The sequence below is a fragment of the Armigeres subalbatus genome, chromosome 2 (genome assembly GCF_024139115.2).
Source record: "Armigeres subalbatus isolate Guangzhou_Male chromosome 2, GZ_Asu_2, whole genome shotgun sequence".
Lineage (NCBI taxonomy): Eukaryota > Metazoa > Arthropoda > Insecta > Diptera > Culicidae > Armigeres > Armigeres subalbatus.
In genome coordinates, this window is record NC_085140.1 from 417,975,817 (window position 1) to 418,003,595 (window position 27,779).

Here is a 27,779-nt window from a genome sequence, read left to right on the forward strand (position 1 = left end):
AGGCGTAGCAGGCAGCGAGCGCCAGTAGTCAACTAGAGCCGCCATTATGGCTTTCCGAAACCACGCTCTAGAAGCAAGAAAAGAAAATTGTTTTTTCCCGTTTGTGACCGAGTGCGAGCGCGCCGTAACTACCGGAATGAACTAAAAAACGTTCCGGGTCGTGTTACCGGGTCCCGGTGGACCTCCTAGCGGACCTTGGAAGTAGAAATTTTCGCGTGTTTTTTTTTTTCTTCCGTTCGGTTTTCTCGGTTTAGGTCCCAGTTTTTGCACGCATCGATCGGGCGAGGGGAAGTGTGAGGTGTCGGTAGGGTGGGTGAGAAAAAAAGAAAGAAAGAGACGGAAGACAGTCAACAAAAAGGCGTTCCGCAAGAAACAAGGCAGATCAGAGTAGGAGGAAGCGGGATAGCGATCTTAGAAGTAGCAAGGCGTAGAAGGAAAAAAAATGTCGAAGCTTTCGTTTCGGGCGAGGGCCCTGGATCCCTCGAAACCAATGCCGATTTATCTGGCCGAGGAGCTTCCGGATCTACCGGAATACTCGGCTATCAACCGTGCCGTGCCGCAAATGCCCAGCGGAATGGAAAAGGAGGAGGAATCGGTAAGCAAAATGTCCTCGAAAGTTGGTATGCTTTGAATAGCGCAGTGACGGAGAAAAACGAGGTTTCGTGTGCCGCCATCTTGCCAAAAGTTAACAAAACCCGGACGGCAGCAGACCGTCCAGATCGATATGATTTTTTCTGATTTTTCAATGAAACTGGCCTTGAATCGATTCGGCGAAGACCGGTCTGTCGGGTGGATTTTATCGGTCTTTCGATTGGGCTGGGAAACCACCGGGAAATATGCATTGTTTACATCGCCCGGTACATTGAACACCGTTTGGCGCGCTAAAAATGCACGATTTTTTTTTTATTTTTGTTTGACAGCTAATCACATGCAAGCGCCACCCGCTCCGGGGGAGGTGTGTTTTTATTTACCAATATTGGAAAATAACAGCATCATCATCAGCAGGAAATTATTGTGCCGAATTAAATGGACGTTGTTGTCCTGACTAGTGGGATATTGTTTGTTTGTTTTTCTCTTATGATAAGGCTTGGTTGGACGTTTGGAGTGATTCATTTGGATGTTATCATTTATGTGTAAACTTCTAAAATCAGATCCGGCTGTAATTATTGCGTATATCAACAGATATTTACTACAGGAACCCAAATTGGGCTTATCTCGAACGAGTTCGAAACTTTTTGAAGCCAAAATCGAAAGATATTTTCCACGATACCGCAATATTTTTTTCTTGTGATTAGAATCATACAAGTTCATAAGCTATAATGGAAATATAGAAATGAGTGCTGATAACAGTAACATTGATTATATTTTTTGTAATTTATTTTATTGTACACGAAAACCTGTTAGTCCATATAGGGGAACGGTTCGGCACTTCATCTCATAGCTCCCATTTCCATCCTATCAAAAACAAAACAATGAAAAAGAATTTGATTTGTTTTTTATTTTTGTGATTTTTTTCAGCAGTGAGCACGTATGTTAGCAAAAAAAGCAACAAAATTGGTGCTGTATTTCTTTGTTTTGCGATGGACAAAATGGTCAACTTTGACAAGCTGTAAATTTGTACCCCGATGACCGATTGAGCTGAAATTTTAGCAGTGAACTACAAATATGTTGAAATTTGCACATACTTAGTAGCGATTTTTTCGAATGACGCGTTCAAAAATTACGCACTAGGTCAAATTGTTCAAAAAATAGCAGTTTTTATTTTTGATATATGTATTGGCCAATTTAAACGTCAAATTCCACAATTTGTATTTTTTTAATTATAAACTTAGGGTCTCGCAGTACCTAAATTCAAATTGATAACATTCCAATCAATAGTTTTTCTGATATTTCCAAAACAAAAACTGCTATTTTTTTGAACAATTTGACCTAGTGCGTAATTTTTGAACGCGTCATTCGAAAAAATGCTACTTAGTATGTGTAAATTTCAACATATTTGTAGTTCACTGCCAAAATTTCAGCTCAATCGGTCATCGGGGTACAAAGTTACAGCTTGACAAAGTTGACCATTTTGTATGAAAAACGGCTTCCGCTGCTATTATTCTGAACACAGGTGTATGTTAGGTGAGATGGAAAACGGAACAGTTCCCCTATTTAGTTTTCCATATTATATTAAAAAATATATATATAAATTTCCTTGCCCTGAAAATAAGGTCTGTACCTACCTACCATATCTATTAACTATAGACACTATAGGTTCCATAGACGAGCGGAGACACGGTTGAATCTTCTCGATTTAGTGTGTTTTTCCATTTTTTCACAGTGTACCACGCGAATATGACGTCACACGCTCTGTTGCTTGGGTTGCAATCGTGACGTCATGCTCGTTTGGCTACACTAACTGACAGTTCGTTTGGCTACACTCGCCTTCGCCTCAGCTCGTCTATGGAATCTACAGTGTCTATACTATTAACCCGATTTTGTCTACCCCCGATTTTTCACGTTTTCGACCAGATTTTGTCAACCCAAAAAAAAAACAAAACAGGCTTAACTAATAAAAAAAATTAATACTCATATTTTTCTAATTTCTATTTATTCAATGAAATTTGCACGTCGAGTTATATTGCGTTTGCTTTTGCACCGAAATGTTGAAAGTGATGCTAAACTGATTATTACGCTCTATTTTAATTGTTTATGGCTACGTGTATTCAACGTGTGCAATACAAGATGTTAGGTATATTTAAAAACTCACAGAACTGTTACAAAAATCACGGATTTTGCGGATTCGCTCCTCCAGTCGTGAAAATCGCGGTTCCTTCAAATGTTGTCGCGAAATTCGCGGATTTATATTTGCAGTCTCTCAAAAATCGCCTTTTTATTCGAGTGTACTCTAAGCAAGCAATACTTTGGAAACGAAACAGATTAACAGATAGTTTGCGATTGATTACGTTTCGTGTCGGACGCGGATCTGGGTGTTGAGTTCTGTTTTGTGCGGTTGGAAAGTAAATCAATTAGTTCGCAATTGAACGTGTTTCGTATAGGGCGCGGATCCGGGTGTTTAGTTTTGTTTTATGCAGTCGCGAAGTAAATAGTGCGCGTTTGCTCGGACGCAGAACGATCGCGCGATCATTGGAATGCTTGGTTCTGACATACCTAACTGTTTTTTTTCTCTCCTAAATTATTGACTCTGAGGACGTTGTCGGCATCGTTATTAGTCTTGAATTGATGAAACTTTAACAATGAGAAAAGTTTTTTTAATCCCAAGAAGGTTATCCATTTGGTGAGCAGTGAATATTTGTTGTCAAGCTAAGCTAAGCTTTGGGATCGAAACACATTACATCCTAAAAATATCTGTTACGTGGTTACTAAATAGATTGTCTGTTGGTCTGACAAAATTAACATGGATTGGCGGGACTGTGTTCCCAATATTTTTGATAGTATGCTTTAGATGTTGTTGCGAAAACTGTGGATCATTATTGCTTTTGAGGAACGACACTTTACCAGTTTTGCTCTTCAAGGAAGCTATTATCCGGATCGAACTCATTTAAATTCGCACCTGGGACCGCCGGGATGCTGGTTGTTATCAAGTATGTCCACTTTTATGGGAGATAGAGAGGTTCTTAATTTTTCTGATCTTTTGCTACATCAGGTATGGGGCTACCCCAAATGGCATAGAGACCATTTGGCATAACGACCGTTTGGAATAATAAAACCCAAAATCCATGGGTGCCTTTCTCGTGTATTAAAAAGCCAGGTTGTCAAAATTGCATTTTAGGGAAATAGTTTCAACTATTTCCATCAATTTATATTTATTTACGTTTATTTGAATGCTTTGCGGCAGTTTTTGATAAAAAAAAAACATTTTTTTTCGATTTTGAATCTTTTTCCCAGGGAGGGGGACCTGAAGAAAATTGAAAAAAAAAACAATGTTTTTCAATAACTCAGGACAAATTTCCAATAGCGTCTAATGCAACCTGCTGCAAGCAAATCAGATAAGGCTAAGTACAAAAAAGTTTGTCTCACATTTTTGTGTGCACACACATACATACACACATACAGACATCACCTCACACAACGGAACAACTCTGAAAAAAGACGGCCAAAACCACTTTGAGACGTTTGATACATATTTAGATCCATGATTTGTTCATAGAATGTGTTCATAAAGTCGCCTGACAACATTAAGAGCGTAAAATTCACATTTAGATTTTATTGAGATACCCGAACAATTTTTTTCTCCAATTTTTTTTTGTTCGATTTTTTGACAGTGTTCTAGAATATGTTTAGAATATGTGTTTTGAGAAACTTTGCTGAAGATACTATATGTTTTCCTCCTACTAACACGACGTAACAACATTTGCTGCAGAAAAACAACGTAAAATGTTTTTCTTACCGAAAATCAGAGTATTCAAGCAACATGCTTAATTTTGAAATCAGTGATGAAAAAGTACAAGAAGACGCACATTTTAAACTATTTAGTTGTTCAAAAAAACTTTTTAAAGTACATTTTCAGCTAAGCGGTGTATGTGCAATATTTTCAACAATGATGTTACACCGTTTTGCAAAAAATTGATTTCCATTTTTAAAAACACATTTTCATGTAGTTTTGAAGATATACACATTTTTAGATGAATTTTATGCCATATGCTGTTAAAAGCGGGTTAGTTTACAATTTGCGACATATACGCCGTTTTGAAAAAGTACCCCAGAAATATTGAAAATCGATTTTTACATTAGTTCTGGATTACAATATCAAAAAACAAAGATTCAACCCTTCAAAATAGAAGGAAAACATATAGTATCAGCAAAGTTTCTCAAAACACAATATTCTAGAACACTGTCAAAAATCTGACTAAAAACATTTTTTACTAAAATTTGTTTTTTGCTCGGGTACCACGGGCTCGGTAGTCATATGGCTACTGCTTCTGCCTCATACGTAGGAGGTCGTGGGTTCAATCCCAGGTCCGTTCCATTCTCCTACTTTGCATCTTTCTCTATATTTGTCATGTTCTAGCAATCGCTAGAACTGGAAATGGGCTTCCATACCGTTTCCATTTCTATCCTATACCTTCAGCTTGACTATTCTAGTTAGTAGCTACTAGAATTGCAAATGAACTAAAAAGCTCGTTTCCTACATCCAATTAGAAATTCCATCAGTTAAGCCTTCTATCTATAACATTGGCAGCTCGTTAACCAAGACGAACCTCTGCCTCTCGAACCTAACCCAAAATTCCAATAAATTCCGTATGAACTCGTGGCAAGTGCAGAGGTATATTCGGCTTGCAGTGGGCGAGTGATTACATCATCATTTCCTCCCCCTTCCCTACATTGACTTGCATTCTGACGTAGCAGGCGCCAGTATGACCTAACAAATGAGATCACCAGTACTTATACATTGAAGATGAGTGCTAGTCCCAAGCAAACATCTGTTGGTTCTCTGTACAAGAACAGCTGATCTGGTCATAATGGAGTAGCAACTACGGGCAGTCAAACAAGCTCAAGCTCAAATTTGTTTTTTGCTCGGGTACCTTATTCTAACACAATAGTGGATTTTATGCTCCATCCAGATGTTGACGGGCAACTTTATGAACGTTATATGAACAAATCATGAATCTAAATCAGTATCAAACGTCTCAAAGAGGTTTTGACCGTCTTTTTTCAGAGTTGTTCCATTGTGCCTCAGTTCGTCGAGCTGAGTCGATTGGTATAAAACACTATCACTATTGGTCTCCGAGCCTTCGGTTTTGGAGTGATCCTACAGCCTTTACGTATACTTAGTATAAGCGAAAGGCAAAAAAGTCATAATACTCATTTTTAGAGGATGTGCCAACGTAAGAACTATTATTATATACATAAAACGCGAGACCGGGCACACCAATTATGGTTCTTCCAAACGTAAACTTTGGTAAGAACCATGAGTGTTGTCGCGTCGCGTTTTTTGTATGAAAGTCATAATTTGGAGGCCATTTGGCATAAAAATAAAAGAATTGTAAAAAAATCAGACATAAGAGTCATCTGTCTTTTAGCATTATTCTGGGCATATGCATATTTTTATGGAGTAATTTACACTTTTGTCTTATTCCGGGTAAATTCGTGATTTTTATGAGGAAATATTTACTAATTTGCCTTATTCCTGGCAAATGTGATTTTCCAAAGAAGTAGTCATTTACTTGCCACTTGCCATTTTACGGGCAAATGCGTGTTTCGAATGGAGGAATGATTAGAACTCTTCCAAGCAAATGCGTGCGTTTTCTCGCATTATAAGGAGAAATTGAGTGCTTTAACCAACCCCGTGGCAAGACATGCTTTTCAGCGTAGCGAACATCTTCATGAATATGTCCAGCATACATTTTGAAAAGCACTTCTCCCGAATCGTGCGTTTACAAGCAACTACATTTTATCCAAACTATTGTTGGCTACATATTTTCAAATTATTCAAAAATCATACCAGCTATTATGGGCATGTAAATATAATCCTAAAACATCTTTCTGCACACCATTTATTTCATTTCAATTTCACTATTGAATGTTGTTCGAATTGCATCCCCGGACCATTTCAACTGTGATGCTCATCACAGTATAAACAATAATAATATCTTTTGTTTGATTCGTGGCGGGAGAACAAGTTACGAAATCTGATTTCGTGTAGCGTTTGATTAGACCTATCGATTCACTCCAATTCGTTAGTTTATTATATTTTATCATCAAATAACATAATTCCCATGGTCAAAGATGTAAATCTTGCAAATTATTTCGAAAACAATTTTCAGATTTAACCAAAACAAATAGTAAACAAAACACATAATGTTTATTTTCGTACAATAACAACGGACGGTAATGAGCTACCGTCCGTGGACATGGTGGCTATTGTCAAACCCCTTGTGATAGTATAGGACGCCAGGGGGGTGGCTTTAACAGATGGAATCACCTTACCATTTGTCATATATCATACACATCATACCATATATCATCATTTGGACTGTGTCTAGTCTGTTGGTGTAATTCTTGAAATAAACAAAAATATACGCTTCGACTTTTTCCTACCTTTTTTCGGGCAAATGCATACGGTTATTTTTTTTGCTTTATTCCTGGCAAATGCGTACTTTTTAAGAAAGGTTAATCAATTCTTCTACCTTATTCCAGGCAAATGCCATATATACTTTTTTTATACTTTTTATATACTTTTTTGCCTCATTCCGGAAACATTCGTACTTTTGAAGAAGGAGTCATCTACTCTTTTGCCTTATTTCAAGCAAATGTGTACTTTTAACCCTCGAAGACTCGCATCGTTGTAAAAATACAGCACTAGCGAAAAAAGCACGCTTGTCGCAGAGTGTATCTAATTAAGAGTGGCGTCACTGTCATAATTGGAATAAAAATCATCTGTCAAATTCATCTCATCGTACAAAATCGTGTTCTAAACGAGCACGAGACCTGTCAAATGCGGCACATGTCGCCATTAATTATTGCGCACTTCCCACCTCGTTGGACTCCGCACTTCAAAAGTGCGAGATAGTCATAAGTGCGAGATGTCAAAATCCTTTGTTCTCCCGGATGGCGGGCTGATGAATCGGGTGAAACGGGTTGGCGCCAACGAAAGTTGTTTATGTTTTCAAATAAACACGTGGGCTCGGCAGGGTTGCCAGTATATTTGTTTGATCAAACTCTAGAAAAATAATAATGATTTGTAGTGAAAGCTAATTTTTTCGCTACTTTCAAGTTAGTTATAATTTGAATTCTTTGCGGAAGCATATTACAACAATTGCAATAGTGGTTCAACAGACGTTTATTTCCAAGTTTCATGCATTTAGATGAAGCTTGGAATAATAATAGATATTGTAAAATATTTGACATCACTGCTCAAAGTGCGATCTATGATTTTCCCAAAAATCCATCGAGAGCTGGAAATGGCAATATTATAGATCCAGTTGAAAACCGAACTGAGCTCTCGCGACAATCGCATTTTCTCCCATTTCCGGATGTCGAAACTGCATCGCGAGTGGTGCGCATCTATGCCATAGCCGTGCACCATAATGCGCACCACTCGCGATGCAGTTGCAACATTCGGAAATGGGAGAAAATGTGATTGTCGCGAGAGCTCAGTTCGGTTTTCAACTGGATCTACAATACATACACTCTGGCTTGTTGTACACTACACGGTATTCAGAATATACTCTTTTAGAACTATAAAGTACGCATTATCGTGGAAAAGTGGAACTACGCCTAAAAGAAGTAAATTTCGTTTACTCATTTAAGAGTATACTGCCCCTATTCGCATAAGCGTCCCATGTCAGTTTTCTTCAACTTGAGAAATATGTCGTTGAATTTTTCAAACTCGTTTTACATAGAGAAATTCAAAAAATTCTAATAAATCGATAGAACCAGCAATCTTTCTGAAAATTTGGCATAATATTCTTCATCGTTATACATTGCTATGAAACTATTAAATGGACTATAATTACATTGATGTTTTGTGCGAAAGTGTATCAAAATGTGGAGTGTGACTGTTATGCGAATAAATAGCAAGATGGGACAACACAAGTGGGGTTTGATTTTCAAATCTCTAGAACAAAGTCTATTATTTTATCAGTTTTTCTTAAAAATGAGTTCATTTTAAGTATATTTCAGAAAGAAAATCAAAATCGTCAAAAATCGACATGGGACTCTTATGCGAATCGCGGCAGTATACTGCTCATACGTCAAAATCGGCATACTTTTTACTCCTTTTTTACAAGTGAAAAGGGAGTAATTTTTACTCTGAGAATAGAATGGAAATGTGTACTTTTTACCCCTAAAGTTCCTTGCATGAATTTGCTTTTAAAAATTGGTGTTTTCTGAACTTAATTTATTTTAATAAGAAAACAAGGCAGTCATACATTGAGAAGTAGTTTTATTTGAGTATATTTATATTTCTTGGGGACTTAAACACTAAACAGCTTCCAATAATGGTGATGTCTGGCTTTGCTTCATTACGGCAGGTTGCACTGACATGTCGGCGGTAGCATTTTGTAGACGTTGCTCTCAAACTTCTTTGGGTACTGCCCTTTAACCAATACTTAACGGTGTCCTTGGCTGTTTTCATCTGTAGTCTTGTTTTCAAACTGGATTTGGCTGGAACGGAACGAAGCCAGGTTGGTGCTGAACAGCGTCATGATGTTCCGGTATTTGAGCAGCAATAAAGCGTAAAGTCTCGAATGGCCAAGCAGTTCAGAAGAGACTATGAATCGACAATAAACATTTTTTTGTTTGGCTGCTAATATGAAGAAGATATACGTCTGAAGTTCTGAAGTCACGTTTCCTGATTAAACAGAATAACAATGTGAATTATCTGATTTTTGTTAATATTTAAAACATATAACATACTTGCCTTATACGCCAAACCGAGTCTGTATTACTTGTTGGATATCAATTGACTGATTGCTGAAGTTGCGTTCATGAAAATTTTCTTTACTTTGAATGTACATTTTTTACTCATTTCCAATTCCATTCGCATTCCCCAAAAAGCGTAAAAAATACTCCCCCGCCTATAGCTAAAAGTACGCATATTTTGACGTATGGGCAATATTCTCAAAAGTGATTGAAAAATACTCCTAAAATGAGTAGTCCAGTATTACCGTGTAAGAAGCAGTGCTGTTGTATGTATTTAGTCGATGTTTCCCATATAAACTTCATGCTCGTTGAGCATCCACTTAGACTTGACGGATCTGGCTAAATTTTTAACAGCAGCTTCTGCATTTTTTTTCAGGGTGTATACTACCCTAAATCGCATATTTGTCCCATGCAAATAGGAAACTCAGCAATGATTAGATTGATATGCAATCAGAGGCAGTATACGTCTCGAAAAAATGATTTTGATTTGTTTCAAATAAGTGTAGTCTACCGAATATACCAATCGACTCAGTTCAGATTCACTCAAAAATTTTGGTTCGTCCTATTTCGGGGCTTATCCACAATCCTAGTATACAGGACATCACACGACAGATCTCCAAGACTTAATGTTACTGGTCTTGTTGAATCCTAACTTTCATGAAAATCCAAAATGAAAGAGATTCATAATATAGGCACAGCGCTCTGCTGCCCTATACTGTTGTACACTGCATAATGACAGTTGCTACACATATTTTTAATAGTAACTGACAGGGTGACCACCGAACCGGGAAAAACGGGAAAATCAGAAAAATGGAAGTCATTGGAAAAAAGCGGGAAAAACCGGGAATTCAGGACATGTACTAAAAAAACATTTTTTTTCTCAAGTTATATTTAAAATTTTCAATTGAGTTGATATTAGAAAAAAAATGAGGTTCTCCAGTAGGATTGCCAATCGGGAGACGGCGAATTCGATTCTCTGGATGTTTTCGGGTGAGAAACATTCTTGACACCCTGGTTATAGTATATTCATTGTACTTGCCACACAAGATACATATAGAGATGTTGCAAATTAATCGTTTACTTCGATTAATCCATTCATCGTTGTGATAATCGATTAATTTTGAATCGAGTTTTACTCAACGGCTAATCGATTCTATAATCGACAAGAATCGAGAGTAATCGATTAGTTACTAATCGATTAATCGGGATTTTACGACATCTCTAGATATAAAAATTTACTTTTTAATGTTTATTGCTCAGTCGCATTCTAACTGAATTATTTTATTTTAGTACATGGTGTGTTGATTAAGGTTCCAAATTAAAGTATATCTTTCCCAGATCCAGTTTGTGTTGTTACTAGATCACTTTCATTTTAGCTTCGAATGACATCATTAGTATTGTGTTATGAGGCACGCATAGAATCGAATATCGAGATATTGATGCAAATGCAAAATAACGGGATGAAAAGTTAGCAAGAAAAATTGTCTTCTTTTTTGTTGCTGACAAAAAAAATCGGATCTTTGTCATTATTCTCTCCGACAAAAACAAAGCTTTGTCGTTGGTTCTCTTTTGTCGCTTGTGTCGCAAGCGCATCCATGAAAAATTGATTCCCTGTGTAACACTCACCAAAGGGGCGTGGCTACAGGTTTAATTTTATTGATTACAAGAAAGTAGCTTTTCCACGTGCGCGAGCCATTTCGTTCAAGATGTCACGAAGAGCAGACCGCGGTCCCACCATCGGCATCGGCGGAGCTCCTGACGGATATTTTATTCTCACCGATGGTGTAGTTGTGCGGTCGTCGTCGTCGGCATCAGCAGCACTCAGATGAAATTTCCTTGCCTGTTTCGTTACGATGGTGAAAATAAGTACAAATTATTTGCTTGGTGAAGGCAGAGAGTTTCCGTCGATAGTAGAGTCACAAGCGCACGTCGGAGAGAGACGCTGCAGAAAATTATTCGCATGGATAGCAGCAGTAGTACTCTAGTAAAATTTTCCCTCAAGATTATAATTTTAGTTACTTGTTTCAGGTTTTCTCTGTCCATGCAAATCTATTTTTGCAGCTTCTCCTTTAGACCCGCGCTCGTGATTCTGCTGCCGCTGGAAACATTCTGATGTCACCAAGCGATTATGATTTGCACTTTAAACAAAATTCGCCTTGGCTAAACCTTCTCTTCATAAAATTATGATACCTTAAAAAACGATTGATTTCAAATAATTAGCCTTCCCAGTCACGAACACTAACAACAAAACCAAATCAGAATCTTGAGAAAATTTCATTTGGCTGCCACTGTTGCCATCCATGCGAATAAATATTTGTAGCAAATCCCTCCAACGCGCGTTCGTGATTCTGCTACGGACGGTAACCAATGAAAATGAAACGATGGGTCACAAGGCCCGTAACTTACATCTTTCTGATGTCCGTGTTGGGAATGCAAGGTTGGTTGGTTCTGATATTTTTACTGGGTAGGACAAGAATTTAAATTTCTAATAGCTTATCGTTAATAATCAAAAGTTTCAATGAAATTGACAAATTGCTGGAGAGTTTCGGAGTCGAATTATATATAAATTTACGTTCAAAATCTTACATGATTTCGTGACGGACCCCAATTTTAGATTCTGATTTGACACCCAGTACCTTCGGGTAAGACGTTGTCCAACGTCAAATCAAAACCCTGATTTAATTTGATTTACCTTATAAGAGAGAATTTTGTCTTTCCTCACAAAAAATACTAAAATAAATTAAGCGAAAGCTAAACATTTAAAATGTTTCGACAATATTCTAAGATACCATATGTTTTCACTGCTTTCTGTGAACGTTATGCTCTAAGAAGGAAGAACCAGACGGACATGCAACGTCCATTGACACTGTCAGAAACTTGCGAAACTTTGTAACATATAAAAAAAATCTGTACCTATTGATTAAAGCAGTTCGCATAACACGTTGTTGGTTATTTCATGTATCTATTTCAAAAGTCAGAACATAAAACACCTAGGGGAATCGTTCCATTTTGGACATATATTTATCTCATCGCAAAACAGAGAAATATAGAACCAATCTTGTCGCTTATTTTTGCTAACATGCGTGCTCACTGCTGAAAAAAATCACAAAAATAAAAGACAAATCAGATTTCTTTTCATTGCTTTGTTTTTGATGGGATGGGAATGGGAGCTATGAGATGAAGTGCCGAACCGTTACCCTAGTTAAAGTTCAAAAACTCGTGCCCTATTTTTTCGAGTTAAATAAAAACTGGGAAAATTTGACAAAATTTATCGGAAAAAGCCGGAAAAAAACCCGCGAATATGAAAATCGGTTTTTAGTGGTCACCCTGACTGTTTCCAACCCCCTCTTTAGCCGTGCGGTAAGATGTGCGGCTACAAAGCAAGACCTTGTTGAGGGTGGAGTTTCTATCGAATTTCACTAACTTCCGAAAAATTCCTTCGGAAATTTCTAAAGGAAAAGCTTAATAAGTTCCGTAAGGAATTCTTCCGGAAATTCGTTCAGAAATTCTTCTAAGGATTCTTCAGGGAAATCTTCCAAAAATTCTTTGGTAATTCTTCTTCTTCTTATTGGCATTACATCCCCACACTGGGACAGAGCCGCCTCGCAGCTTAGTGTTCATTAAGCACTTCCACAGTTATTAACTGCTGCGAGGTTTCTAAGCCAGGTTACCATTTTTGCAGTCGTATATCATGAGGCTAGCACGATGATACTTTTATGCCCAGGGAAGTCGAGACAATTTCCAATCCGAAAATTGCCTAGCTTTGTAGCCGCGCGTCTTACCGCACGGCTAAGGAGGGCCCTGGTAATATTTTCAGAAATTCCTACAGGAATTCAATCAGAACTTTCCACTTCCCAGGGAAATCGCTACAGTGAAAATTCCATTTCATCGGAAATTTATCCAGAACTTCATTTGGAATTTCCTCCAGAAATTTTATCCAAAACGAATTTTCAAAGGAATTTCTCAAGGATTCTCTAAAAGAATTTTCGTAATTCTTAAATTTCTTTAAGAATTTCTTTGGACATTCATCCAAGGATTCTTTCGGAATTTCCTTCAGGGATTCCTTAAAGAACTCTCTTGAAATTACTCCAAAAATAAATTCAGAAATATCTTAGAAAATTCCTCCAGATATTTCTTTAAAAATCCAAAGAACGACTTCTAATAATTCTTTCTAAATTTTCCTTAGAACTTTCTTTAGAAATGCCTCCAGCATATTTCTTTTGAAAAATCTTAGGGAATTTTCTATGGATTTCCTAGAATTTTTCGAGTAGAAACTTTTGAAGAAACTTCTGGAGAAATTTCAAACGGTTTTTTTGAAGGTATTTTTTGAAAATTATTTGAAACTCCTGGAGGAGCTCCCGAAAGTATTTCTGGAGGAATTTACAAATGAATTTTTGAAGGATTTTCCGAAGAAGATCCCGAGCGGAGTCTATGAACTCATAGTAAAAATTACAAACCATAGTGTAGCAAGTCTAATACATATCAACCAACTGGTCGCAGTGGAAAATGTACCCAACAAGGAAAAAAAAGTCTAATACAACAGATAGAAACGCCTGAATAGCCACTCAGTGACGAGCACCATAATTTGCCGAGAACAAGGTTGTTGTCAAGACTTTCAACTACTGCTGTCAAGGCTTGGCACCCAATTGGTACCCAATTATGGGCCTAAAAGTTTTGGCCAAAACACAGTTTTTGGCAATGCACGAAAAAGGCACTATTGCTGCTTGTTGGATTAATAACTGTTTTCAATGACTAATTACTATCTTCTTCTTCTATTTTAGGAACATCATTTGCAACGGGCGATATGCACTGGACTCATCATTCCAACACCAGAGGTGTTCGAGGCGACCGATTCGGAGTTTTACGAGAAATATTACCCGACGGACTACAAAATGCCGAAACAGATGATCCACATGCAACGTAAGATTCCGAACTATTGTCTCTTATGGCGTTAACTCTTTCTTACCCAATGATTTCCTTTTTTTTGCAGCGCTCAACCTGGAACAGGACGTGCCCGATTACGACATGGACAGCGCAGATGAGCAGTGGGTAACCACTCAAAGTAAGCGGTTGGATCTGGATTCGCTCAAGTTTGAAACGATGATGGACCGACTAGAGAAGAGTTCCGGTCAGACAGTGGTCACGCTCAACGAAGCCAAAGCCCTCCTCAAACAGGATGACGAACTGAGTATAGCGGTGTATGATTATTGGCTGAACAAGCGACTGAAAACGGTACGGGTGTTAATCTAATCGCTTTCTTCGATCTTGCTGTAATCATGGTATATTCTTGTTTTAGCAACACCCACTAATCCTTTCGGTGAAGACGGAAACCAGGGGCAACACCACTCCAAACAATCCGTATCTGGCATTCCGGAGACGAACTGAAAAGATGCAGACCAGAAAGAATCGAAAGAACGACGAATCCTCCTACGAGAAGATGTTGAAGCTGAGGTTTGTAGCTGCTGAAAATCATCTTGTATCTGACATACAATTAAGAGTTTTACTTACAGGCGAGACCTGAGCCGAGCGGTCACCCTGCTGGAAATGATCAAAAGGCGGGAGAAGATTAAACGTGAACAGTTGCATCTTGGCATTGAGGTCTACGAGAAACGGTACCAGACGCAGGACTTTAACGGACAGCTTCTGTCTGAGTTCACAGCCAACGCGACTAAGGCTTCGAGGTTTGTACAAATTGCTTTACTCATTAACATATTATTTAACCGTGCTTATTTTTCAGACCCGCCTTTGCTCCAATCTACTCTAATCAATATTCAGCGCATCACACTGCGCTGAGCGGAACGGCAGGAGCAGGAACCAGTGGGTCTGGGACGTACCATGGTCCATCGTCTTCTTCGGCCCAATACCATCACGTCGGAGGATCCAGTTCCAACAAGCGGGACAGTGAAAGTCTAAGCAGCAGTCGAAAGGAGAAACGGCAGTACAAGAAACGAAAGCACAAAATACAAAAGGAGCGGTCATCGGCCAGTAGTTCAACGGTGACCGGAAACTCCACTGTCGGACTTGGTTCGACGGCTGTTGGAACGACGGGTGTCGGGGGTTATCATCATTATCAGTACCATCCAGCTGGCGCTGGTGTAAGCGGGCTGAGCGGTGTTGCGGCAACTGGGGGTGTTAGTGGCCGTGGGGATGCTGCTGTGGGAACCGGATTGAGTAGTGGTAAGATGGTAAATGTTGCGTGGTTTATTTGGTCGCTAACGGTGATTTATTTTAGGCACTGCTGATCCGACATTATCCTCCGATGAGGAGGAACTTGCAAACCTGCAAGGAGCTACCGCTCCGGAAGAGGAATACGCATACGCATTTCGACGGAGTAAACTTAGTCAATACCATAGGGTGAGAGTTTTCGTATTGATCGAAATGAGTTCAAGCTTAATTGCTCTTCAATCCATTGTAGCCTATTACGAAAGGATTCGGTGATTGGCCATGGGTGTCGAAGGAGGAGAACGGAAAAGCGGATCTACGTTATCGGTTTGCCCTCACGTCCCTACGACATCCCAGGTACATAAATTCAGCGGAGTGATCATTTGTTTAGGATTTGAAAGTGTATCCTGTTTTCCATGAGACACAGATTGTACTCCTAATCTGTAGTCTATTATTAGAGCAGGAAGAGCACCCAAGTAACCAATAAGCACTATATTCCGCCAAATCGGTCATATAGTGCTACTTTAATGCTTATAAGTTTTTAAATAGCCGTATAGTGGCCCTAAATGGCGGTTTGGCGTAATATAGTGCTAATGGTTACTTGGGCAATGTTGTTGCAATAAATTAATTGCTCTCACAGGATGGTAAACCTTTGAGTAATAACCAAGTTGCCGTACATCCAGTACATAAATGAATCAACCCACTCCAGATAGGAGTACGAATATCTCTGGATATTTGGTTGGCTATAGCGTCGTAACACCTATGCCACGCGTATTGTAGATCTCTATAGTCCTTGGCCCTGTGCGATGTTCCACTTGTTTCCCTGTATGCCGTGTTTAGGGTCCCAAACTTCAAATTCAAAATTGTATGATCTCCTAAAATCCAACCGCTGAAATCTCGCCAATTCTTTCCATGAATCTTGGTAAGCATTCTATCTAGATTTCAGTGGCCGGAACAAATATTATTTTCTTCTGTAATCGGTCCCTTAATTTTTTGTGTCTTTATTTTTTTATTTGTTTGAGGGAAGAATTCAACATTTGATTGGAAACATAAATAAAATATTGAGCCCTAGATTTTTTTTTTAAAGAAAACGATTTTATGCGATTTTATCAATTTATCCATTTATTTTTATTTACCACCCTCTTCGTTATCCAAACAAAGCCTATAATATGACAAAAAAAGGAATACATATTTGTTCCAGCCTAGATCGTTACCGAGATCTTGGTAAAAATCAATATTGCCGAATTCCGGAACTTGGCAAAAAAATTAAGTCTGCGTGAACCGTGAATTGTTCGTAGCTTTTAACAAAATGCTGGGCTATGTCCCTTCCTGTGTTGAAGATTGTTTTTGCTTTATTTTTTTCGTATTTTATAAGATTTACAAAATTTTCTTTGTACACTTGATTGCAAGCATCACTTCTGGCTCGAGAACCTTGAAAGCTTTCTGGTCTGCGAATTTTTACGTCCACACTTCCGTAGAGGGTCTTTGATGCAATCAGGGTTTAATATAGAGCAATTTTTTTTCCGTCTGCATGTTGCAGGACCTAAACTTCCGTGATTTGCAAGTCAGTCGTATCTATAATATGGCATCCATATGCAGATGGAACAGACCTGTGATTCACAGCAGTGAATCGGTTATGTTAGCTAATTAAAGTAATTCTACAAGAATCTCAAACTTATCGCCTTCAAGTACTACCTCAGCGCAAACACACTAGGTCTACGTTTGTCTCTGAGTGTAGGGTTTCGTATATTCATATTATAGGTAGTTGCATTTTTTAAATTCTATGGAAAGTAAAAAAACCAAATTAAAGCAGTAGAATCCATTATGACTGTTAATAAAAAAAAATCACTGAATTATTTGGTCTAATCCTTTATCGCATTCCCTCTCCTTAGACCCCGCTGCATTGGATTCGCTCGAAGGAGGATCGGTCGTGGTGGCCGGGTAATAATCGATCGCGCCTCAACCGATTTGGATGATCTGTGGTCGCGGTTGGACTACAAGATTATCGAATCGGAAACGACCCCAGCGGCGGCCGTTGCCGTAGAGCCCGAAGAGGAAAGCATCGTGATACCTGTGACATCCAGCGTCAGTAGCGCTACCCCAACCGCGCCTACGAGCACGACCGTGATCAGTCAGATGGACCGGAAGTGGAACGAATTGGAATCGGCAATTGCCGTGAATAGTGGTTTGAAACGAACAAGACAACTGGTGATCAAGGAAGAAACCGACCTGGACGATTTGTTCATGGCTAATTTTGGGTTGGCCCGAAGAAGAAAAGCCGACTGTCTGGTGAAGGTTGAAGCAATGGAAGAAGAAAGTGGTGTCAACAGTAGGTTGACCAGTGAAGAAGTGACAGTGAAACAGGAAAAATGCAGTGATGAAAGGACATCGATTGCGGCAGGTGGAGCGTCCTCGTCGGCGTTTGTAATTAGTAGTAATAGCGGTAGCAGTACTAGTGTTAGTGTAAATAACTCAGAAAATAATGTGATAAAAACAGAAGCTGGTGGCATTGTGGCAGTAAAACAGGAAGTCCTGGAAGATTACGAGCACATGATAGACAATGTAAATAATAGCTATAGGAGCCGGATTAGCAACAATAGTAACAGCAACAGTAACAGCAGCAGCAGCAGTAGCAGCAACGTCAATAGTAGGAACAATTTTAACCAATCGTTTAGCAATAGTATTAACAGTAGCTTGCATAATCGGGCAGTATCCCAGTATCAGCAGCAATTGTTGCAGCAGTCGTTAAGGGCATTCCAGCAGAAGACGGCTGCACCTGGGGTGTCGGCAGAGGGAACACAAGACACTTCTAGCAGTAGTAGGTTGAACGAGCATGATCTTGGCTTGGGAGAGTCGACAGCCTCTGTAGATAGAAAGGCTATTGCCAGCGTGTATACGGATCTGTTGAGAGATATTCAGTCCAGTTGGCTGCATTTCCGGCCTAAAACGCCAGAACCGATGCCACAAGAGGAAGACGGCTTACTGGATGACGATCCGTTGTTCCAAATGGATGCAAACCGAATAGCTTTGGAGCTGCAGGCACTTGACACCGAACTTCCGGGTGATATTTTCAATACAACCAAAAGTGTTTATCGAACAAAGCCATTTGCAATGGACAGCCTGGTTGAACCCCATCCGTTAGGGCCGGAAGGTGCTGCTGTGACAAAAGAAGCAACGGATGAATTGGAAGTTAAACTGGAAACTTGTTCCAATTCGGATAACAATCTCAGTGGGGATAGTTTGAATGATCTGAACCTCAGTTTAAGCGAGTCCAACGAGGACGAAAAGATGCTGGATAAGATCTTGCAAGAGTGCCAAATTGATGACATGAAGTCGTTAAATCAGACGAGCAATTTCTGGAATGGTATCCTAGAAGACGGCATATTGAATCAGTTAGAGACTGCAGACGAGACCGGTGCGGGCACTGGTGGTGATGTAAAGGAAGATCCCTTAGCGATGAATGAACTCGTCAATCCGCCGTCAGTAGAAGGATTGCCGGCCCACAAAATCGGATATTGTTCGGAGTTGGTAGGATACGATCGATTAACGAACATTGAACGCTACAAGAGCAAACGGAGGAAAGTTCTGAAGCGTTGCAATTACTTAGTAGGCAGCAGTTTCTTTGCTGTACGCAATCCTCCAACGGAGGAAATTTTCAAAAAACTGTCCGACTCGGATGGCAATGTTCCTTTAGAAGGTGAAAAAGCAGATGCTGTGGCCGAAGTAGAAGTTAAAGTAGAAGAAGAGACAGATTCCGTGTCCGCAACAATACCTGCCGATCAGATAAAAATTGAACCTCCCGATGAGTTACTGGCCGCGTCTTCTCCGTCCGCATCTTCTCAATCAGCACCCCACCTACAGACCAACACTTCCGTGCTACCAGCGGGAAGCACTTTCCAGCAGCATTCTCTCTCAGTTCCGCAAATTAAACTCGAACCTATCAATCACCTGCAATCTGTTTCTCATGCCACTGCCGTTGCTGTAACAGCGTCCCCAGCTACGGCTGCTACATCATTCCTGATCACTTCTCCATCGGTTCAAGTGGTCCAATCCAATCAAGCCACCACCACTGTGTTGAATCCTTTGATGGGGTCAGCCCAGTCGGCACTCCCAGTAGTTACCGCCCAGCATCCCCAACACAGCAATCTCTCCAGTCAGATAACTTTGGCCGGCAACGCGGGAAGCGCCAGTAGTAGCGGCACCTCAACGCCGACCGGTAGCTACATCGTTCAGCATACGACACCGATTGTACTCTCGCAGCAACAGATGCAACAAATAGCCACCAGCGGAGGGAACATTGTGACCGTCAGTGGCAACCAGGTGTTAACGGCAACGAAGCAAGCACTCCAACAAGGCCAACAGCAGCACATACAGCTTCAGCATGCGACGCATTCCCATCAAGGCGAAACGTACGTGCTAACGACGGCGACCCCGTCTGGGCAATCGCCGCTCAAGAAGCAAATAAATGGGCCCAACGATAAAATAGGTAAGCTGAAAATTGCAAAATATTATGATTTTCTGTTTTCTGCTATTGTTAATCTTATGTCTGACTTTTTTCTCAAATGGTTCCCCTTTCTTCTCTAATGCAATATGTTTCAATACTTCTATTGCTGCGTTACAATACTATTTTTATCTTGGACGCTCAATTTGTTGACGTTTCTGTATTTTTATTCTTTTTCAATTTGTTCAACATTGTTTAAAGTTACTTTTTGATGTTTGTATCAACTATTGTCTTATTCCAAGGAATCGTATCCTCGACAAGCTTATCATAAGCAAATGTGTGCTGTTAAAGAATACCTACATCATTTTTTATTTTGGCTTGGTGCTAATGCAGGCTTTCAAAGCCTCTCTCGGTGTCATTCAGAATGGCTGCCTTGCGGCTCATCAACACAATCTTACAATTATCCACCTCCTCAATCCGATTAGCACCGAGCATTTAATTTTAGATAGAAAAATCACACCTGACTATCGTTTTACTAGAAACTGACAGACTAGGCTCAAATTTGGCCTAAACATTATTTGCATATCAAAGAATATTGTGGCCAAATTTCATAAAATTTGGTCGACAAAAACCCCCCTGCCAATAATAGAACAAAACCTGCCAAAGCCGCCTTTCCCCCTATCACATGTAGATAATTTTTGTTTGGTGCCGCGACACATGATGCACTGATTTTACGCATGTGCATGTGATCCAACAGACATCGTGTCTTGGAGCTTTGAATCGTAGTGCAGTCGGACAGAGGCCTTTTTCATCAGTGATAATAATGTGAGATCTCTTCTTTTCGGCAACACTTTTCTGATGCTTTCCCTGTGACGATGAGTCGTAGCCCCGCTAGGCATTTATCGATAAACAATGTGTTCAAAACATTCGTAGAGAATCGAAGGGGCAAGTGAACTTTTGCGGAACACTTCGCGTCAGTTTTTGAAGACGATGGAGCAAGCGTTAGTTAAGCTGAGTATGCATCCGGTGATGTGCATTTAGACTTCATAAGTTTAACAACGTTTGAAGTGACAGCGGATATGGTCGTCGCAGCATCAAGGAAACTAAAGCGTTTTGTATCTCCTGGACCCGATGGCATACCCGCCGTTCTGTTTTGCAAATGTTCTGTAGCCTTAGCCAAACCTCTTGCGGCAAATTTTCAACCGATCCTTTCATCAAGGCAAATTTTCCACCATTTGGAAGCATTCTTACATGTCAAATTCCCGGTGTTTAAAGTTGGAGACCGCCGGGATGTAAAGAATTACCGAGGCATCACAAGCTTATCTACGACATCGAAACTGTTCGAAATGTGATGGTGTAATGGTGGTCATCCTCAGCAACTCGAAAAATTATATTTCGAAAGATCAACATGGCTTCATTCCTGGTAGGTCTGTTGTGACAAACCTGGATTTATGGACTTATTTGTTGAATGGTGTAATCGTAATAAATTGACAATCAGTGTGCCAAAATGTATGGTAATGATGTTTTTTTTGCTTTTGTCCTCACTGACAGGCTAAAGCCAAAATTGGCCCATCTTGCCTAATTGCTGTTTGAATTTCTTCTCGGATTTGCTTGCCGTGTTCTATGTACTTAAGGTGAAGGTTACATCCCCCGATCAGATTTGAACTGTTGTTTCTAAGAGAAATTGATGAATCTGGGTCATGCTGGCTTCTCTTTCTTGTTTTAAAATCTCCTCCAATGGTTCAAAATACTCCAAGGCTGGGTATTTGGATCTTATGCTGTTGTGTTTCGGGCAGTCGTAAAGTATGTGCTTTATATTTTCAACCTTCTCACAGAGATCGCAGTCTTCCGTGTTTTCCCATTTCCATTGATATCGTCTATCCTTAGTTAGCATATGCACCGAACGGATCCTGCTAAGCTTTCTAATTTCACCATTGTTTAGAATCAGATGTTTGAACCAAGGTTTTTTGGGGCTTCGTTTGTATAGTTTTATACCAATATCCTTTTTCTTGACTTGTCTCAGCGAAACTGCGTTCCCATTCGTCCCACGATTCTTCTTTCGCTACTCTTACAGCATCACCTACCGTTAACAAGTTGTGCTTCGTTTGTCGTCCTGATGTGGCCTCAACCGCTGCTCGGTCCTCGAATGTCATAATTATAGCTAGGAATCGACTGAATTTTGTATCGACTTGCTTCTCCTTTTTGGAGTAGCGTTAAAATTTTCCATGCTATGTAGTTTGACTTTAATTCTTTTCTGTTCTTCAAGATAGAGCATGCAGTAGCTGCGACCGTCAATATTACAACTCTGGAGTATGACTTCTGTAGTGCCCATTCGATTGCTGCTTCTATAGCCAACAGTTCCACGTTGGTAATGGTAGAATTTGAGTTCACCTTATTCGTTTTTACAGTGTCAGCATTCTCATCCTAGAACGCGTACGCTGCTCCTGCCTTCGTTTTGCTTGCATCTGTGAATATTGTTATGTGTTCCTGGTAGTCCTCATTAACCTTCTGAAGGAATAGCTGGTGCCATTGTTGATTAAAAATATTCTGCTTTTTTGACTCTGGCCTAACGTATTCCGAACTCTCCACTGGATGTTGGAATCCCCTGTGGTTCTCGGTCGAAGCTCCCACTCGGTGTTCTCCTCCTTTGGATGCATCTGCACTCTGCAGAACTACGTCGATATGCTTGACTGTGACCTCCAACATATACGTCCCATTCGACTCTTCCTTCTCAATCGTTGTCGGTATGAACTTATTTAGTTGGTTTTGGTTGAACCTTGCTTTCAAGAACTGTTTTTTTTGCCAGGTATTCAGTTCTTGTTGATCATCACAAGGTCAGACCCCACCTGTCTCTGAAAGAATCACATGGATGAGCGTGGTTTTTAAGTACTGTATTGCAGTCCGTAGATAGGTGTTTTGTACAACTTGGATTTTTCTGAGGTTTGTCTCCGCTGCATCGCCGTATATTGTGGACCGTATTCTAGTTTGCTTCGTATTAATGCGTTCCCAATCTTTATGAGCGTGGCTGGATTTGAATACCTTTGTTTACTAGATAGTATTATTATCAGAGGAAGTTTCTTACTAGCCTTTTCACACACGTCTTCTATGTGCTTCCGAAGACGCAGTTCTCTGTTCATTGTATACCCCAAGTATTTATGAGTATTTTGGAGAGGGATGGTATGTCCGTTCATCGTTATTCTCAAATGTTCCGTGTTTTTTTTCTAGTGAAGGGTATGACAGCGTTTTTTTGCGGGTTCACTTCAAGACCCATCGATTCCAGTTTTGATGTTTTGGTCGCTAGTTTACTGTTTGCCTTACATGCTGTCATTTCTAGGGTGTTAGCTTTAATAATCATTGCACAGTCATCAGCAAACTGGACCAAGACGTCCTCCTCTGTACTGTCCTCATGTAGACTTGCTGTGTAGAGATTGAATAGTACAGGTGACAGCGGGTATCTTTGTGGCGCAAACCTTGGTTAACCATGGTTGTTATTTCTCCTTGTTTCGTCTTCAAGATAAGCGTCCTCTCCTTCAAGTATGTGCAGATCCATGATATTAGACTAGCCGGTCTTTCACTGACGAGTTGATTAGCTTCAAGTTGACATTCATTAACGAAATCGGTTCCAGCAATTCCGATTTTTTATAATCCCCAGTGAGCGAAGTGTCTATACCTTTGACTATATTCCACACCTGTTTTGGAGGTGTATTTTCGTCGATTTTTTCGCCCAGGTCCTTGATGTATGCTCTTTTGGTTTTTCTAAACTCCTTCTTGAGGATTGCTCTACATTTTTGCAGCTCCAGATAGTTTTTCTCTGTTTTATCCCTGTTATAGTTCCCTTTTGATGTCGTACAGCCTTGAGATATTTTTCGTCCACCATTTCTTCAGGTAGATCCCTTTTTTGTTCTTGACAACGTATGAATCCTCTTCTATTGCTTGCTCGAAGATTTCCGGGTCCGGGTCCGTCCGGGTCGTATACGAATTGCGGTCGGATTGAGTTTAGTATTTTTATCGCTTTGTCATGGTTGACTTTAGTGGTGCTTCCTTCGATCCCTGGGATTTCCTCGCCAATCTTAATTCTAATTGAGAGATCCGCGCTGCCAAATTCTTCATCTAAAACTTTCCATTTCGCTTTTCGCACAATTCCTGCTTAAGTCCAATGTTAAGTCGATAGCCGATTCCCTGTTCCTTAGGCACCAGACTCATAGTGGCGGTTACGTGATTCATCAGTACCAGCTTCGAATCCATCACCAGCTGATTGATAAGTTTTCCTCTGGTGCACTCTAGGCAATCTGGACTCCAACTGTTGTGATGTGCATTCAGATCGGCTCCCAGAACAACTTCACCTTCCAAGAATTCTACGAAGTGGAACAGTTTCTTCAGGTCCTCTGTAACCCGCTCGAGCTTGCCGGCAAGTACGACGATATGAAACACATTGTGCTGCCTTCTTTGCCTTCTTCTATGGTTTTAATCCCTAATCCTTAATGCCTTGAAGGCAAGATAGAAAACTCTGGCATTTCAATGTTTTCACTATCGAATCCTTGCTTTGTCAGAATCCCTACTCCTCCATATCCACTTGGCCTTCTTCTTGATGTCAGATGATAGTTTTTTAACCTAAATGGCTCGTCTACCTTCAGCCATACTTCCTGTAACAGCGCGACGTCTATGTTGTTGGTCATCAGAAAAGTTTGTTTGTTTTGGTCTGATACTTTGAATGTTGTGTCGCAGTATTGAAATTTTACTGGTCATTTTGGATTTCCTGGTCTATTCTTTGTTATCCTTGTGGAGGTCCATGGTAGCTCTCAAATATTTCGTTGATTTTTTCGAAGGTGTACACAATCAGTTGGCGATCTCAACTCTCAGCTCTATGGTCGGTTTCAGCCAGGTTCTCAATCTTAACAACTTGATAAGCTCATGCTGCACCCTTTCCAACATCGATTTCACTGCAATCACGTCATATCCCTGTGGCTCCTTCTGTCTGACTACATGCGACAAACTTTCCACTCGTTCCTGGTCTCAGGATGAGGCCTGCTTCTATTCCGTTGCCTCTGTAGGCACTTATTTGTTCTTCTCTGCCTACTACTCGAAGTGTCGGTGTTGTCAAGCTGCGGAGATTCCTCCTCTGATTCGATGTTCAGCAATTCGTACCTGTTGCTCGTCTTAGGGGAAATGAGATTCCGCGTCGGCATAGGTTATTTTATCTGTGCTCATTGTGGAAAGTATTTTTCCCTACGTTTTCTTTCTTTGCACGTCCTATCACCGGCTTGGTGACCTCCTCCTGCATTTGTTGTTTTTTGTGCATTGGGTACCTGGTGTGTGTTCTTCTGCGCACCTGATAATTTTCGTTAGTGGAAGCACGAGTTTAAAGACTAATCCAATAAGTCTCGTAACAAAATCCCTAGAAGGAAATTCTAACTGTGGTATCGTTTGTATGTTAATTGTTCTTATTTTTCACTAGTCGTGAAGACGTTTTCAAGTAGAAAACGAAATCAAATACGTATCTGTAGATACAAAGTGAATATAGCGGAAGTAAATGGAATAGTGAAGTATTTTAACCTTGTTGGAAATGTTATTCTGGAGAATAGGAGGTATAGTTTGAGAATTTGGCTTTCTGTGATATGACATACAACCTGCTTGATTATTGTGCAATTATTCATTATTGTTTATCCTTATTGTTTTATTTTCATTATCTCTCTGCTATAAATTGTAAAACTCTTATTTCATTCATCTATTGTTATTCTATTCTAGTGAAACAAAACGTCATCAATCCCAAATTACATACGCTTATAAACCAGAAATTGGCTGCTACCGGTCAGAAAACCAGTGATCTCAGCAAGAAGCAGTTCGAGATGTTGACGAAGGCTCTAGTTTCTCAGAAAATGATTGTCAAGTCTGCTAGTGCAGCGAACCACGTGGCATCGGCCGCAGCAGCGGCGGCAGCTCAGGTGGTTCAGCAACAACAACTGCAGCAACAGCAACAGGGAACGAGTGGTACCAGCACCTACAACGTGATACAGAATGCTGCAGGACAGCAAATTACAATTCTGTCAGCGACAAGTCAGAATCCACAGCAAGCAGCACAGAATAAGATCATCCTAACGTCTTCTCCGCAACTGATACAACAAGCTGCCGGTCAGTTGATGGCTGCGGCGGCGGCAGCATCACCGCACGGAAAGATTTCAATCAACTCCAATTTGATGCAACAACAACAGCAGGGTCAGCAGATTGCCCAGTTCCAAACTACCGACGGTAGCCAAGGGCAGACGACTTCCGGAACGACGGGAGGACAGCAGAATGTGAAGTTTGAGAATGCGGTCAATATGTTATTCGACACAGAAAAAAATCGAATAGTGTATGCGAACATCAAGAACAGAAGTGGGCAGTTCCTGGCACAGCTGAATCCGAAAGTGGTTAACATCATTCAACCCATCCAGCAGCAGAAGTTTATCAACACTGTTGGTGTGCTACAGCAACAACAGCAGCAATCGGCGAATGTCCAAAGCATACTGAGTGGATCGCCAACTGGTGCCGCCACAATTGTAAATAGTAAAGGTGGTATTCAGCGAATACCGGCGGTCAGTATTCGAGCTCAACAGTTGCAACAGCAACAACAGCAGCAGCAACAGGGTCAACAGCAGCTGGATTCTCATGGTACAACGACGGTTGCTGTCGCCACCAATAATGCGACCAATAGTATAAAGTTTATCCAAGTGACACCGGCAGTGCCAGCTTCGGCTGCAGTTGCTGGCGCAGTAAACGACAACTCAGCGGTCACAGCATCCAGTAGCGGATCCGCTTCTCTCGTTGTGCCATCGTCATCCGTTGTTGTGGTTGCTGGGAGCGGCGTGAATGCAACAGGAAATAATATCAACGCTACTGAACCTGCTGGCATCAATATTACCAACAGGTTAGAATCGAAAGGTGGCCAACTCGATAGGTAACTGTTGTTAGTTTTAACTCTATCTTATTAATAACAACCTACTGCATTCATGAGCATATACCAATCAGTGTTGTGTAATATAGCGCAGAGGGAAGAAAGATAACGCAACAATTGGAGTTGTAAACCTTTAGAGGAGACGATTTAAGAAACGACAAGGACAGAAGAAGGATTGAAGCGAAGTGGAACTGGGTGTGATCATCTTTGTAGGATATGTTATTTCTAATAATTTATTTTATGAGAGAAAACGAAAATTGCTTAGCTTGTTGGACTGTTACGGAAAGATGGAAGAATGTTTCCACTAGTAGCGGGTGTCGCACATCTGATGATCTCAACGGCACCAGCTGGTCGGCCTGGGATGGCCGAATTCGAGTGTACGTACTGTTGTCGTGGTAGTTTAGTTGGTCAATAGATGCTATCGAATAGTGAGACTAAATCAGCTTATGGTAAGCTAAACTAATTAGTTTTTCTTTTTATTACGGTAAAGATGTGTGCGCTTAATTCGGTTCAAATAAGTGTATTTGTTGTAGAGAACTTTCGAACGAGTTCGATATGGAATTCATTTTTATAGACAATAGTATTTGTTTAAGATCAATAATGGACAGTGAGAATACAAAGCGTTAAGTTTCGAAACTGAACTGCACAGATGCAGCTTGTGTGTTGTCTTCTATATGATTTTGAGGAAATCCCTCGTTGATACATTGTCATTATGAAATTAATTCAAATTTGACTCCTTTTTCAATACCAGAAACTTTTCCCGGATGTTATAAAAAGGATCCTTCAGTTCTAAGCTCAATATAACCATTCTGAATAATGTGAAATATGAATGTTTCTACCATAAAATATTTGTATTAATACATGCAAGGGTATGTC

The 27,779-nt window shown here is 40.2% G+C and overlaps 1 protein-coding gene across 1 annotated transcript; it reads left to right on the forward strand.

Moving 5' to 3' along the window:
* LOC134213422 (uncharacterized) lies at positions 1 to 27,539 on the forward strand. The gene is made up of 10 exons (XM_062692469.1): positions 1 to 595; positions 14,151 to 14,289; positions 14,360 to 14,601; positions 14,666 to 14,820; positions 14,880 to 15,050; positions 15,107 to 15,546; positions 15,602 to 15,723; positions 15,785 to 15,888; positions 17,424 to 20,017; positions 25,718 to 27,539. Exons 1-10 carry the CDS (start codon positions 443 to 445, stop codon positions 26,908 to 26,910), a joined length of 5,313 nt encoding a protein of 1,770 aa, XP_062548453.1. The 5' UTR covers positions 1 to 442; the 3' UTR covers positions 26,911 to 27,539.
* Positions 27,540 to 27,779: the final 240 nt, after the last annotated feature.

What these genes read in the sequence shown, in the direction of transcription:
- LOC134213422 (XM_062692469.1), top strand. Translation starts at nt 443, where the DNA reads ATGTCGAAGCTTTCGTTTCGGGCGAGGGCCCTGGATCCCTCGAAACCA. An exon ending in ACAGATGATCCACATGCAAC is followed by an intron (nt 14,290 to 14,359) that starts GTAAGATTCCGA and finishes TTTTTTTTGCAG; the next exon opens with CGCTCAACCTGGAACAGGAC. An exon ending in AACGCGACTAAGGCTTCGAG is followed by an intron (nt 15,051 to 15,106) that starts GTTTGTACAAAT and finishes CTTATTTTTCAG; the next exon opens with ACCCGCCTTTGCTCCAATCT.